Raw genomic sequence first — 15,436 nt, 5'->3', positions numbered from 1 at the left:
AAACCCGCCCGCCTCCCCTTTGGAGTTGTGTCTTCCCTTCTCTTTGTCTTGCTACATATGAGACTGTCCGGCACGAGCCGGTTTCGGGCGGGAAGATGGCCGCGCATGCGCGGTGCGCATCGGCACGCGAGGGCTAGCAAATTCTTTGCTAGTGAAGATTCCGGATTGGAGGGGCTGCCGTGGACGTCACCCATCAGTGAGAACAATCAGCCTGCTGTCCTCGGAGAATACCTTCTACAGGTATGTAGCATTTGCTTTATGTCAGGGACCAAGAGGCCTACCAGAACTTTCCATATTCATGAGGTGATGAAAATTCTGATTGCTGCACAGTGGGACACGCCGGAGGCAGGGTTGCGAGTGGAGAGAGACATGGCGCGCCTTTATCCACTTCCAGAAGGAGAATTGGAAACTTTATGTATGCCCACAGTGGATTCCTTAATTACTGCGGTTATGAAGAAGACCACTTTGCCCGTGGAGGGCGGAATGGCTCTCAAGGATTTTCTCAAGTTGTCCTTTGATGTAGCGGCGTTGGTGCTTCAGGCATCTGTTTGTGGCTCGTTTGCGGCCAGAGCTTGTCTGTCATGGGTTCAGAAGGCAGCGTCCCCTGACGACCTGGTGGAGGCTTTGCCGTCTCTTGAGGCAGGTCTCGCTTACTTGGTGGATCTCCTTTATGATCTACTCCGAGTTTCAGCGATGGAAGTATTGCTTGCAGTTTCAGCACGCCGTTGGTTATGGCTGCGCCATTGGTCAGCTGATATGGCTTTGAAGTCTCGGTTGGCGTGTTTACCTTTCAAAGGTAAGCTTCTCTCTGGTGAGGAGTTGGATAAAATTGTTAAGGACCTGGGGGATTCCAAGGGCCGTCGTTTGCCCGAGGATAAGCCAAGGTCCGCTACTCGAGCGGCACCTGGGCGCTCTCGGTTTAGGGAGTCATGTCAGTATCGTCCGGGTAAAGCGGGTTCCTTTGGGAAGCCGCGTTTTCCACAGAAGCAGCAGTCCTTTCGTGCGGACCGTTGCTCAGGTAATGCTCCCTCAAGAACAGCACCAGAAGCCTGCGCACAATGATGGGGCCTTGGCTCATCTCTTGGTTATGGTAGGAGTACAGCTGTCCTTGTTTCTGTGAGAGTGGGCCACAGTAACTTCAGATGAATGGTTCTGGACATGGTGCGAGGTGGGTACAAGTTGGAATTTTGTCGGCCGCTCGCAGATTTCTTCATAGACTCTCCTTGCAAGGCACTGCACAAGGTGGCAGTGGTCAAGGAAACTCTCTAAGGCCTACTCAACCTGGGGGCAGTGGTTCCTGTGCCTGTACAGGAACGGTTTTTGGGTCGTTACTCCATTTACTGTGTGGTGCCCAAAAAAGGCGAATCTTATCGGCCTGTTCTCGATCTAAAAGAAGTGAACAGGGCACTGTGAGTGCGTCACTTTTGCATGGAAACGCAGTCCGTAATGGCCGCTGTGCAGCCGGGGGAGTTCTTGACCTCCCTGGATCTCAAGGAGGCTTACTTGCACATTCCCATTTGGCCTCCTCACCACCGGTTTCTCTTTTTTGCAGTCTTGGGCCAGCACTTTCAATTTCGGGCCTTGGCTTTTGGTCTGGTGACTGCTCCCAGGACCTTTTCCAAGGTGATGGTGGTCGTGGCAGCTTTTCTGTGGAAGGACGAGGTGAAAGTGCACCCTTACTTAGACGATTGACTGATACGGGCCCCTTCCTTTCAGGAGTGTGTGCAGGCGACGGAGAAAGTAGTCGGCCTCCTGCGTTCACGGGCTGGATTGTCAACTTGGAGAAGAGTCACCTGGTTCCTTTCCAATCCCTGGAATATCTGGGAGTGCTTTTCGATACCCAGACGGGAGCAGTGTTACCAGAGGACCCGGAAGCAAAAGCTCCAGGATCAAATTCGGAACCTGACTGATGCAAGCTCCCAGGTCCTGAGATTATGTTCAGGTCTTGGGGTCTATGGCAGCTACTTTGGATGTGGCACCGTGGGCTCGGAGTCGCATGCAGTCTCATCAGAGTTCCCTTCTCTGTCGTTGGTCTCCTCTGACAGAGGACTATTCAGTTTGGCTCCCATTTCATTCGGTAGTCCATCTGGCCGTGCGTTGGTGGCTGAGCCCGAGCAATCTGAGTCGGGGGATGCCTTTAGCGACTCCAGATTAGATTGTGGTCACGACGGATGCCAGTCCGGCGGGCTGGGGGGGCTTATTGTTTAGGTCAGACAGTTCAGAGAACTTGGACTCTGGCGGAGACCTCCTGGTCTATCAATCAGCTGGAGCTTCGGGTGGTCCTGCTGGCTGTTCGGGAGTTTTGCCATTTAGTAAAGAGCAGGCTGGTCCGTGTCCTCTCAGACAGTGCGACGATGGTGGCATATGTCAACCGTCAGGGGGGCACCAAGAGTGCCTCCCTGGTGAAGGAAGCGGCTTTGCTCTGCCTTTGGGCGGAACACAACATTCCCCTGCTTTTGGCGGCTCGCATAGCCGGTTCGCTAAACATCGAAGTGGACTTTCTGAGTCGTCATGATTTGGATCTGGGAGAGTGGGAGCTCTCTGCCCAAAGCTTTGCACAGATCACGGTGCGATGGGGAGTTCCGGTGTTGGACCTCATGGCACGCAGTTGCAATGCGAAAGTTACGCAGTTTTTCAGCAGAGGCAGGGACCCTCACTCAAGAGGGATCGATGCGCTCCTTCAGCCATGGCGTCAGTCCCATCTTCTTTGTGTTTCCGCCATGGCCCATGGTGGGCTCGGTACAAGGGACGGGCGATTTTGATGGCTCTGGATTGGCCTCGCCACCCGTGGTACGTGAATTTAGTTTGTCTGCAGGTTGACAGTTTGTTGCAGCTGCAGGCAAGTCGAGGGTTACTTCATCAGGGCCCGATCATCATGGAGGACCCCTCCCCCTTCGGTCTTACAGCCTGGCTTTTGAGCGGGCGCGTTTAAGAAAGAAAGGGTATCCAGACAGTGATTACCACAATGTTGCAGGCCAGGAAGCGTTCCACTTCTACTGCTTATGCTCGGATGTGGTAGACCTTTGAGTCTTGGTGTACGGCAGCTGGGCTTTCTCCTACAGCCTCGGTGTGCCACATTCTGGCCTTCTTGCAGGAAGGATAAAATGCTTGCCTTTGGCTTCATTGAAAGTACAGGTAGCGGCCTTGGCGTGTTTTTGAGGCCATCATCAAGGGTCCTCTCTGGCTTCTCATCCGGACATTGTTCATTTTATACGCAGAGTGAATCATCTGCGACCTCCGCTCAGGCCGGTCTTGCCCTCTTGGAATCTGAACTTGGTGTTGCGGGCTTTCCAGCGGCCTCCCTTTGAGCCTTGTCTCGGTTATTGTTAAAGGATCTCACTTTGAAGTCTTTGTTTTCAGTGGCTATAGCTTTGGCGCGGAGGGCTTGTCCTGTAGGGATCCTTTTCTGCGTTTTACCGATGGCGGGGGTGTCGGTACAAACGGTGCCTTCGTTCTTGCCCAAGATAGTCTCTCGTTTTCATGTGAATCAACAGGTCCACCTACCGGCCTTTCGTAAGGAGGATTATCCCTCAGATTTCAGAGCTCTGAGGTGTTTGGATGTACGTCGTATTCTCCTTCAATACTTGGAGGTAACAAATGAATTTCGTAGTTCTGATTATCTGTTTGTCCTGTTCGCGGGACGTAAAAAGGCCACAGTCGCCCGTTGGTTGCGAGAGGCGATTACGTCTGCTTACATTTCTTCCAGGAAAGATCCGCCGCTTCATGTTCGAGCTCATTCGACTAGAGCACTAGCAACTTCTTTGGCGGAGTCGAGTCTAGTATCCCTGGATGAGATTTGCAGATCGGCGACTTGGTTGTCAGTCCTTACATTTTCGAAACATGATCGTCTGGATGTGGTGGCTAGAGCAGACTGCATTAGGGACATCTTGTCATAGCAGCTGGAATCTCGGGGTCCCGCTCTGAGTAATGACTGCTTGGATACATCCCACCAGTCTCTGAATTGATCTGTGGGACGCTATGGAAGGTAAAATTAGTTCTTACCTGATAATTTTCTTTCCATTAGTCCCGACAGATCAGTCCAGAGGCCCATCCTATAAGTTGATGTTCTGTTATTGTTTCAGAGTGTTAAACGTTTTTGTTTACATCGTTCGTTTGGTTCAGCATTGGTTGGAACGAATATCTTCCTGTGAGCTGCATGAGTTCCTCCCGCTTTTGCGGTTGTAGGGTGTCATTTAATCAGTTGGATTGGCCCTAGGAGCGGGGTTTCTTGTGCCACATGCTTTGGTAGCAACAATACTGAGGTTTGGGTGGCTGTGTATGACCACATATAGTGAGCCTCAGATGTTCTCTCTATCTCCACCTGCTGGCAGAGGGACATAACCCACCAGTCTCTGGATTGATCTGTTGGGACTAATGGAAAGGAAATTATCAGGTAAGAACTAATTTTACCTTAATGTCAATACCAGAAAGACAAGAAACAAGCGCAATGAGAGACAACCAAACCAAGGGTAATGACAGACAGCATTTTGTGGTTAAACCCCACCCCATCCCCTACCCATCCTGAATCTGTATTAGAGCCCACAAACCCTCCCCATTCCCAATATCCTCATGTTCAAACAACACTAGAAAATACCATGCAACAAAGCTATTCAAAGCCCCCAAACTTACAACGCATTATAAATGGTCAGATGTACATTGTATTCAAAACGGTGGAGTGAACCTGAGTGGTAAGGGTGTTCAAATATGGGGTCTACATCTTTAATTTTCAACCTGTTTAACCTTCTGTATCCAGTTTGTAAACTTTGAATATTGGGTATGTTTGGCTTAAAAGGTATTCACCTAAATTTTATCCTGACATGAGTACTTGATTCAGGGGGAAGGTTTTCCAGTATCACAACCACTAGGCAACCTACACAAACGTTTAAACACATGGCAGGCCTCAGGTTCCAGAAGATAAGTTAAAGACAGTCATCATGTCAAGCTGATAGGTGGGAGAATCCAAAGGATTCTGTTTAACTGAGAGTTGCAAATGCTTAGTTGCCACTCATAACATAGGTGTTGGCAGCCAATTCTGTGACAAGTTCAGAGAGGGGTAGTAAGTGTAAAAGGAGGGAGAAGATCAAAGATCAGTCTGTTCTAAAACTAGGCAGAGGTAGGTGGTATAGGCCAAAAGGTCTTATAACTGTATCAATCATCATATATAATCTCTCTTTTATACAGAAACTCTCCGTGGCTACTTTTCCCAGTATGGAGAAGTTGTTGATTGTGTAATAATGAAAGATAAAACTACAAACCAGTCTCGAGGGTTTGGCTTTGTGAAATTTAAAGATCCTAACTGTGTTGGAACAGTTTTGGCCAGCAGGCCGCACACACTGGATGGCCGAAATGTAAGTGTTTTTTTTTCTTGTATTACTGGATGAATCATCTGAATTTTAGGAATGTGTAGCTTGGGATATTGATTGCCCAGTGAAGTTATACAGAAAGTCTTTTCACATAAAATGCTTGAGTTGATTACACTTTATATCACAACCAGTTGTGTTTTGGGTATTAGTTGCAGCTTGTCTGTAAGTGTTGATGGGATTTGTCCCAGATTAGAGTACCAAAGTGTGTGTATTTTGGAGTAGATAGGGTATCCTGGGATTTATTTTGTGATTTGAAAGAAATTGCTGCATCACTGTGGTACATAAATACTTAAATTTTACTTCTGTGGTATTTAGCTGATTTAGTAGAGAATAAGTTTGAGCTGCTGCCTTTAAACCCTCTTCTGTAGACATGTTTTTCATTCTCAGTGCTGACAGATTTCAGTCTTCTTGCAGATTGATCCAAAGCCATGTACACCAAGGGGAATGCAACCAGAGCGAACACGGCCCAGGGATGGATGGGTAAGAGTTGGTACATTAACTGGCAAAGAAATTGAACTGCTGCTTATAATACACCTTATATTTGCACAGAGAAGAGGCAGATGATATCGAGTACTTTAAGTCTTAATAACAAAAGCTGATCTGTGAGCCTGAGTCACCCTTATAGCAATGTGTCAGAAGGATTTATCCAGCTTAAGTCGTATCCTAATTTTTTTCCACAATGAGGTCATGAACTAGGGAATGGTATATAGTAAGACATTAATTTTATCAAAACTCCTGGTCTGGTTGGCCATTGCATCTTTGTGGGCAGGTTTTGATCCATGTGGTCTGCCTGGCTCTCGGTTCTAGGGAATGTATGGTGCCTATGGCCTATTTTGGGAAAACACAAATGTAAGCTTCCATTACGTTCATTCCCACTGTTCCAGGACTAGTAGGTAGTTATGTCCATCGACCAGCAGATGGAGATAGAGAATACAGAACTGAGCATCACTACATAGCTCCCTGCTGGCAGCTCAGCTTCTCAGTATCTTCTATCTCCATCAGGAGGATGGACAGACTTCCTCTGTCTCTGGTTCTGAGTCCTTGCTCCTGGTCCAGTTGGTCAACTGGTTCCCGGTTGAGCATAATGGGTAGACATACCTGGTGGTGCTGGGTCCCTGTCATGCTTTCCCCCCTGGAGTGTTCTTATGGGGAACCTGCTCAGCAACCAGTCTGCTTCAGAAGATAAGGAACAATGCAGGCAGCGCAGTGAGTTTGGCGGGCCGGTGGTGCTGTGCCCTGCCATGACGGGGGTGGTGGCTGTGTCCCCTGGGAGCATGGACCCGGGGTAGTGTGTTCTCTGCTGTGCTTCTGGCCTCAGGACGTCTTTGGGAGCGATTTGTGTCTGTGCTCACAAAAAAAAAAAGCTTTATGGTTGAGTTGTGTTGCGCTCCAGTTTAAAAAAAAAAAAAAAGCGCACGAAAAACAAGCAAGTGTGTAGCACGGTACGCCACATGCTTTCCTGCCTGCGGCAATCTTTGTTAATAGCAGCCCCCGCTGGGAGTGTGAGGAGCTGCCCGTCGGGGATCCTCCTCGGGCTGCTGCACGGTGTGCAGTCCGGTTCCCGAATGGAGGGGTTGAGTTGGGGCTCATGCACACAGAGCGCCCTCAGTCGCAGCAATTCGTTTCTTGCAGCTCTGGTCCCCAGTGCAGCATCTCGGCGCTTCGCCTCAGAGGGAGGCGGGAATGGCAGCCATTTTGTTCTCTGCTGGAGCAAGGGCCTGTGCAGACAGCTGTAGCAGTGGGGATCTCTTTGGGGGGGGGGGGGGGGGGCTGAGTCAGAGCCTACCCTTCTGGGCTTGTTCTCCAGACTTTGGGTTGGTGCAAGTAGTTCCTTCTCCAGCGGCCCTAGCATCTCCTGGGGGACGGGGTTTTTCCCCGCTGGCTCCCAGGAGTTCGCAGTGGATAACACGTGGAGTCTTCGTTTTGTTTTGCTGCAGTTGGGCTGCTCTATGGAGTCTCTTCTGTCAGAGCCCTTGGTGCAGGGTGAGCTCCCTCTGGGGGAGGGGGATGACCCTCAGGTGCTCGGTCTGTTTCAGCCGGGGGAGTTCGGGTCCGTTTTCGGTGGCGCTAGCAGCGCTCCCCATAGCGAAACCCTTGGGGTTCTCTGGAGGAGAGTCGGGCGGCTAGCCTTGCTTAGGGCCTCAGGGGCTTGTCCAAGGTGTTCCCAATGTAATGGTCATTCAGGGCCTGTTTACCACAATGTACAGTGCACTTGACTCAGACCTGCAGGTTGGGAGAACCATGGCCCACTTCTCTTCTCTAGTGCAGGGAGAAGGAGAAGCTCTGTTCCCTACATTGGACTCAGTGTCTACAGTCACCTTGATTTTTCCCTTCCTGGTTGCTGGCGGCATTGCTTCGCGGAATCTGCTAGATGGGACGCTGAATCAGACCTTGTAGCCCGTCTTGGAGGTGTTTGCATTAGGAGCTGCAGGCTTCAATTGGTAGCCCTTTGTCTTTCCCGTTGCGGGCTGTCTTGGGTTGAGGGCTGCGGCATGGGCCTGTTTGCAGTGGCAGCAGCAGTCTGTTTCCCGGTGCAGTCCCTGGGCTGCCTGGTTGGAGGTATGTTTTGTCTGATTTTAGGCCGGCTGTGGGGGAGAGTGGCAGACCTTTGGGGCAGGGTGATCCTGGTCTCCAGCCTGGCCATGGCTTCCATGGTATGCAGATCTCGTGAGGCTCCTGGTTAGTGAGCCATTGTGATTCCCTCAGTGTTGAGGTCTTTCTGTCGGGGCCTAGTGGCCATGGAGGTTCTCTCCCCCCCCCCCCCCCCCCCCCTTTCCTTTGGTCCTGCAGCCTGGCCCTGGAGAGGGCTCGGCTGAGGAAGAAAGGTTATTCGCTTTCAGTGGTGGCTTCCCTGCTTCGGGCCAGGAAACGCTCTTCTTCATCACCATCTGCCAGAGTGTGTTTCTAAGTCTGGCATGCTGTGAGGTTTTGTGTCGCCATTGCGTCCTCTCTGGGCCACTTCCTGGCTTTTTGGCAGGAGGGAAATTCATGGGGCTAGTGCTGTAGCTCCAGTGGGGGTCCTGTCTTGCTTTCAGGGCTGCTTGCAGGAGTCTTCTTTAGCTGCTCCTTCTGGACTGAGTTCTTTTTCTGGTCCTTTGGGTGCTTCAGTACTCCCCGTTTGAGCCTGTTGATAGGTGGTCCTCGTTCTGTGGCACCATGGCTTAGTTGGCTAAAGCACCTGTCTAGTTCTCTTTTTGTCCACGCTGTTCTTTGAGGTGTTTCTGTCAACCTGTTGCTTCTCGTAACTTCAGTCTCTATCTCTCTTGGAAGGTCCCTTTATCTGTTTTTTGGAGGCAGGGGTCTCACTTGGGGCATTACCATGCTTCTTGCCTTAGTGTTTGTTGGCCTTTTTCCATAGTCAGCGGTCTGTTTTTTGAAAGCTTCTGGTCTTAGCAGGGTGTTCTTGCATTTCACAGTTCCCGATGTTTTTCGCCATTCGTTTGGTCCTATTGGGCTGTTTGGTAAACAGCAGGGGGGGGGGGGTCTCGTGTTGCCCAAGGCTTTCTTTCCCCAGTGGATGAAGGTGGCTGTGGTCTCAGCCTGAATCCTGGGAGGTGCTTCTCAGGTTGAAGGCTCTCTCTCCTGGACGTGTGGCTGCATCTTGGGCGGAGGCTTCGTTGTCTTCTGTGATGGCTATCTGTAGGTCAGCGGCGTACGCTTCGCTGCATACCTTCAGTAAGTATGTTAGAATGGCTGGTGCTGCTCAGGCAGCAACTACATTTGGGGCGTCGGTTCTGCATATGGCAGATTCGGTTTCCCACCCTCATAGGGATAGCTTTTGAATATCTCACTTCTCCTGGAATAGTGGGAATGAACGTAATGGAAGGAGAAATTAGGTCTTACCTGATAATTTTCTTTCCATTAGTTCTTCACACTATTCAAGGAATAGTGGTGCGACGCCTTTGTTGGTGGCTCTATGTACTGTCTTTGTTTCCTGTTTTCCAGGGGCCTTATCTTTGAATGGTTCTTGGGGCTGGATATGTTGATTGCTGACCATGCTCCTGATTGGGTGTGTTTTCTTCCTTGCTTGAGGATGGATACTCCTCTGGGAGCAGGGAGCTATGTAGTGGTGCTCAGTTCTGTATTCTCTATCTCCACCTGCTGGTCGATGGACATAACTACCCACTTGTCCTGGAATAGTGTGAAGAACTAATGGAAAGAAAATGATCAGGTAAGACCTAATTTCTCCTTTTTCAGTATTCTGGATGGAAATCTTCAGAAGAACTTGCCTGAATAAGTGACCAGAGTAAACTTCAAGGCTGAAATTGTCACCCTCTCAGCATCCAGAAGTACATGCACTGGGGAGCTTAAGTTTGGGTGGGCATTTTCATTTTGAAATCCTCATATGAACTTTACAGCATGTGCTTTACATCTGCTGGCCCTGAAATTTCAAAGGGAAACTATTGAAAATTCATTTTCATCCTGCTGTACTAGCTCAAACAAAAATTTTGGGTCTCCCTACCTGCACCATTTGCTGAAGGCAAAGAAGCTGACATCACAGTATAAGATTTGGTACAGCCTGAAATTTCTCAGTATTTCTCTGCCTCTATCGGATGGTGTAGGTTGGACTAGTGCAACTGGATTTCCTCACTCCTCTGGGTGCAGTCCTTACCCTATATGTAATGGCTGAGTCCTGTGTCTTTGTGACTCCCTTGGATTGGTCCATGGACTTTTCCTGGTTGAGTCTTCAAGTCTGGATATGTTTTTTTTCCTTCTATTCCCCAAACCTCAGCCTTATGGGTTTTGTCTTGGTAAGACATACTGGCAAAGATCCCACACATGGATTTGCCTCCCAACATATATGTAATTTCTGAGCATCCCTCCAAGTTCAGTCCAGCTGTAGAAACATGGAAACATGACAGCAGATAAGCCAAATGTCCCATCCAGTGTGCCCATCAACAGCAACCTCAATCTCCTTTTTCCTAAGAGGTCCCACGCTTTCTTAAATTCAGACACAGTCCTTGTCTCCACTCTCTCCACTGGGAAGCAATTCCATGTGTCCACTACCCTTTCTGTAAAAAAGTATTCCTTGGGTTACTCCTGAGCCAATAACCTCTTAACTTCATCCTATGCCTTCTTATTCCAGAGTTTTCCTTCATTTGAAAGAGGCTCACCACCTGTACATTAATACCACAGAGGTATTTAAATGTATTTCTTGGAGGAATATTACATCTGCCTTTAAGCGGACCATTTCACCAAACATCTGTTTACGTTTTTGCGGAGTGTTAAGGCCCCGGACATTTATAGTTACACACATATTCCATCTTAGCATTTTATATTGTTCCTGCCCTCTCCACCCGCACCACCTACTGAGAAGGTTCCCCGCCCTATCCCATCCCCCTCCTCCTCCCCCCCCCCCCCCGCCACTGAATATTATTACTCTCCTATGCACCCATATTCTTCCCCTCCCTCCCTTCACTCCCTGCCCCAACCCCTTAATCCTTTGCACCTCTTCCGTATTTGAATTGGTGCTTCATGAGAGGAAGTGAGACTCCTGTCCCCTGCTGTTTGATTTCTTTCGTAGTTTCCCCTTCATTAACTTATTTCACCCACTGTATTGCCATCTCTTTCTGCCCTCCTATAGCCCATCTCCCCCAACATCTGACCATCCTCCTCCTCCTCCCCACTATCCTGCAACTTCACTTCCCATTAACTTTTTCAATGCAGTGTCTCACATCAGTCCTTGCTAGCGTCAGGTCGCATACTTGCCTGCTACCAGGATCTTCGACTGTTTCATGGTAGGCGGCTCGCCGACTGCTGATGTTCCAGCATTTTGCGTCCTGCTCTTTGCCACTTTGGGTGGGGGCGCAGTCCTATAGCCATCCGTTGACTTTCGGAGCTTGATGGGGTTGGCGCTGTCTCTCCCTCCGGGATAATCGCACATGCTTCCGTGATCGTCTTGACCTGGTGCTGTTTCCGATCTTTATAGAAGATCGGCGCGAATGGGTGACTCCAACGGTATCTAAGTCCCATCTCTTGCAGCTTGACTGTCACTGGTTTCAGCTCAGCCAGCCTTTTCAGGGTAACTGCCGCCAGATCGTGATATATTTCCACATTGTATGAGTCCCACTTAAATTCCTCCGATTGTCGCGCTGCTTTTATTACTCTTTCTTTCAGTTTAAAGTCCTGGAAGCATGCAATGATATCTTTTGGGAGATTGTTTCTGCTCGGTCCCAACGCTCGGTGCGATCTCTCCAAAATCACCTTTTCTGGTGTAATTGGTGCCTCCGTGGTGGAGAGCAATGTACTGACCACCCGCTGTACTACCTACTCTGCATCTTGGTAGGTGGGCGTTTCGGGCAGGCCACGAAATCTTAGGTTGTAGCGCCTGCTCCGATTTTCCAGGTCTTCTAGCTGATCGGCTACTCGCTGCTGTCCGATGCAAATATCTGTAATTTGCCGATCCATGGCCCCCATCACCTCTGCGTGGTCATCCAATCTGCCCTCCGCTTCCTCCATTCTGTGTCCGAGTTCCGCTATCTCACCCCGCAGGTCCGCGCCCAGGGCCGCCAGATCGGTACGCACCGCCTTTGAGCGGATTTCTTACAACCATCAGCGCAGTTCCAGGAAGCCTCCCTTGTCGCGCTGAACCTGCTCTTGCGTTTGGAACACATCGCCATCTGATTGTTCTGCTAGCTCCTGCGTGCTGGGGGTTCCTCCTCCCGGAGCCGCCATATGCTTTTGAGTTGCGCCACTTGTGAACATGAATTGGGAGAGATTTACCGGCTCTCCACGCCTCTGCTTCCCCCCTCTATCTTTCCTCCTGGCTCAGGGTATTTTGTTCTTCGCTTTTCCCAGAGTGGATCGCTACGAATCAGGGGGGATATTTGCTAAATTCGCTGTGGGACCATCGGACCACGACTCTCACGCAGCCATCTTCTCTGATGACATTACTTCCTCCCAGAGGTATTTAAATGTCTCTCTCATATCCCCTCTCTCCTGCCTTGCTTCCAGAGAATACATATTAAGAGCCTAAGTCTCATCATACACTTTATGAAAGAGACCACTGACCACTTTGTAGCCACCCTCTGGACCGACTCCATCCTGTTTATATCTTTTCGTAGGTGTGGTCTCCACAATTGCACATAGTATTCTAAATGGGGCTTCACCAGAGACTTATACAAGGGCACTATCACGTCTTTTTTTCTTTTCTGGCCATTGCTCTCCATATGCACCTGAGCATCCTTCTGGCTTTGACCGTTGCCTTTTCTACCTGTTTGGCCACCATGAGATCATCAGACACAATTGCCCCCAAGTCTTGCTCTTCTTTCATACACAGAAGTACTTCACCCACTATACTATACCTTTCCCTTGGAGTTTTGCAACCTAAGTATACGACTCTGCATTTTTTAGAATTAAATCTGAATTGCCAATTGCGGGACCATTCTTCAAGCTTTGCCAGATCTCTCTCGGCATGCTATCCACACTCTCAGGGGTATCTACCCTATTGCAGTGTTTGGTATCGTCCACAAAGAGACAAACCTTACCAGACAGTCCTTCCGCAATATCGCTCACAAAGATGTTAAAGAGCCGGCCCAAGGACCGATCCCTGTGGTACACCACTGATTACATCCTTTTCCTCTGCGCAAGCTCCAATTACCACTACCCTCTGTCACCTTCCATTTAACCAGTTTAGGTCCCATACCGAGGGCACTCAATTTAGTTATCTGTCACTGATGCAGAACCTTGTCAAAAGCTTTGCTATAATCCAAGTACACTACATCTAGCACCCCTCCCATATTCAACAGTTTGGTCACCCAGTCAGAGAAGTCAATCAGATTTGTCTGACAAGACCTTCCTCTAGTGAAGCCATGCTGCCTTGGGTCTTGCAGTCCATTTGATTCTGGAAACCTCACAATCCTCCGCTTCAGAAGCATTTCCATTAGTTTACTCACCACCAAGGTCAGACTAACAGGTCTGTAATTCCATCCTCCTCCTTCCACTCTTGTGCAGAGGGACCACGCCACACTCTAGGGAAGCACTGAAGATGTCAGACAACGGAGCTGCCAAAACCTCTGAGTTTTTGAGCACCCTTTGATGTATCCCATCAGTCCCCATCGCTTTTATCTCTTTTTAGTTTACCTAGCTCCTCCCGAACAGTCTTCTGAGAATTGGTCCTGGTCTACTGAACATCCATTCCCATTAGTGTTTATTTTCTGCAATCCTACCCCCAGCCTTTCATCTGTGAACACAGAACAGAAATAATTGTGAAGCAGTTCGGCTTTATTTTTATCAGCTTCTACATATTCCTCCCTTTCACCCATGAGCATCACTATGCCATTTTCACACTTCCTTCTATCACTTACATATCTAAAAACATGTCTTGTCCCCCAGTTTTAATTTACTGGCTATCTTTTCTTCCATTTGTATCTTTGCTTTCCTGACAGCTTTTCAAGCTATTTTTGCCTGTCTTCCTGTTTGAGTCATCTTGTAACGTATGAAGACTAACCTTTTTTCTCTTACCTTTTCAGCTACTACATTTGAGAACCAAAGAAAGAGGCATATTTTCAAAGCACTTAGCCTTCCAAAGTTCCATAGTTTTCTATGAAATTTTGGAAGGCTAAGTGCTTTGAAAATATGCCTCAAAGTGTCCATCTTTTCCTCTTACTTTTTACATACTTTTCTAACATGAAGGTTTGTCGCCTTTAAAAGAGCTCCTTTCAGTTTTGCCCACTGCTGTTCTACTTCCTTCAGCTCTTCCCATCCAAGTACCTCTTCACTGAGATAGCCCCCCATCTTGGCAAAGTTAGTTCTGTTGAAGTCTAGAACCTTCAATCTTGAATAAACCCTCTCATGTGTCTTAATATTGAACGCAGCATCTGGTGATAGATGCCAAATAATCACCTGCCGTAACATCAAAACACCCTCCCCGTTTGTAAGCACCAGGTCTAGAATAGCTTCATTCTACATGGGTTCCATTACCGACTTCTGGAACAATTCTTCCTGTAGAGAATCCAAGATACCCTTCTAGATGACCTCACAGCAGGAACTCCCCAAACAACGTTTGGCATATTAAAATCACCTATCAGTAGTACTTCCCTTTCATAGCTATCTTATAATAGATATGTGTGGGTTTGCACACACTTACCAGCAGATGGAGACTGAGAACTGGATTCAGAGTGATCCTATAAGTATCCTGTGCAGCCTACAGACAGTGAGTATAGTCTCCAGCAGGTGTGTGTCTTGTGCAGCCTAGATCTGATGTAATTAGGCCAGGTAACTGGATGGGAGGGGGCATTAGTGCCCTTCAGAGGTTCAGATTGTCTTTATGTTTCAACATTTGTATTGATGATAATTCAAAGCATGTACAACCAAAAGATAATTATATATCTTTCCTTATGCAAAGTATGTGCAAGAATCACACGTTTCAACTTATAACATATTGATATCCTTATCCCTGCCCTTTTCAGTAACAAGAGGCTTTAACTTTAATACAGACATGCATTCTTGTCTCCACTAATGCAATTTCCTTCCCTATTCTAATCACACCCAAAGCCTCCCTTCTCCCATAGGAACCAATAACTAAGATTGTGTAATAACTCCATGAACGAATGAGCCCTCCCCCAACCCCCCCCCCCCCCCCCCCTCTTCAAACCCTTATAAGCTTAAATGTGAGCCTGATAGGGCCCTAAGTTTATTAAGATTTATACTACGGGCCCTATGTGCCAAATTACTTATATATTGCTCCCAAGTGAGATAGAAGTTACGTTGTGTTTTGAAGTTATTTAGGGAGTCCTGAAGTTCAAACATGAGTAGAGCATGAAATCTATTGCGCCATTGCCATTCTCCAAGGACAAGCAGGCTGCTTGTTCTCACTGATGGGTGACATCCAATGGGAGCCCCAGGATTTGAGATCTTCCTAGCAACAAAGTTTGCTAGCCCTTGCGCACGCATGCGCGACCGTCTTCCCGCCCGTAACGCGAGCATGCTCCTCAGTCTCTTTTTTTTTTTTTTTTTCTGCGGCTCAGGACGGCTGTTTTCGGTTGTTCTGCGCCTCAGGAGAGCCCTCACAGCGTTTTTCGCTGCTCTTCGGAGTGTTTTCTGAGCAAGTTCGCTCGTCTTTTGTTTACAAA

General features: G+C 48.5%; 1 protein-coding gene across 9 annotated transcripts in view; it reads left to right on the top strand.

Annotated features, from left to right (window-relative positions):
- Positions 1-15,436, top strand: part of DAZAP1 (DAZ associated protein 1) — a 232,537-nt gene that overhangs the window by 66,620 nt on the left and 150,481 nt on the right. For all 9 annotated transcript variants that reach the window (XM_030220232.1, XM_030220230.1, XM_030220228.1 and 6 more), the window contains exons 3-4: positions 5,182-5,348; positions 5,778-5,843. In XM_030220232.1, the coding sequence (XP_030076092.1) occupies positions 5,182-5,348; positions 5,778-5,843 (233 nt within the window). The remainder of the gene's footprint in view (positions 1-5,181; positions 5,349-5,777; positions 5,844-15,436) is intronic.

The sequence above is a fragment of the Microcaecilia unicolor genome, chromosome 11 (assembly GCF_901765095.1).
Source record: "Microcaecilia unicolor chromosome 11, aMicUni1.1, whole genome shotgun sequence".
In the NCBI taxonomy this organism is placed as follows: domain Eukaryota; kingdom Metazoa; phylum Chordata; class Amphibia; order Gymnophiona; family Siphonopidae; genus Microcaecilia; species Microcaecilia unicolor.
This window is presented reverse-complemented; position numbering and strand designations above follow the sequence as displayed.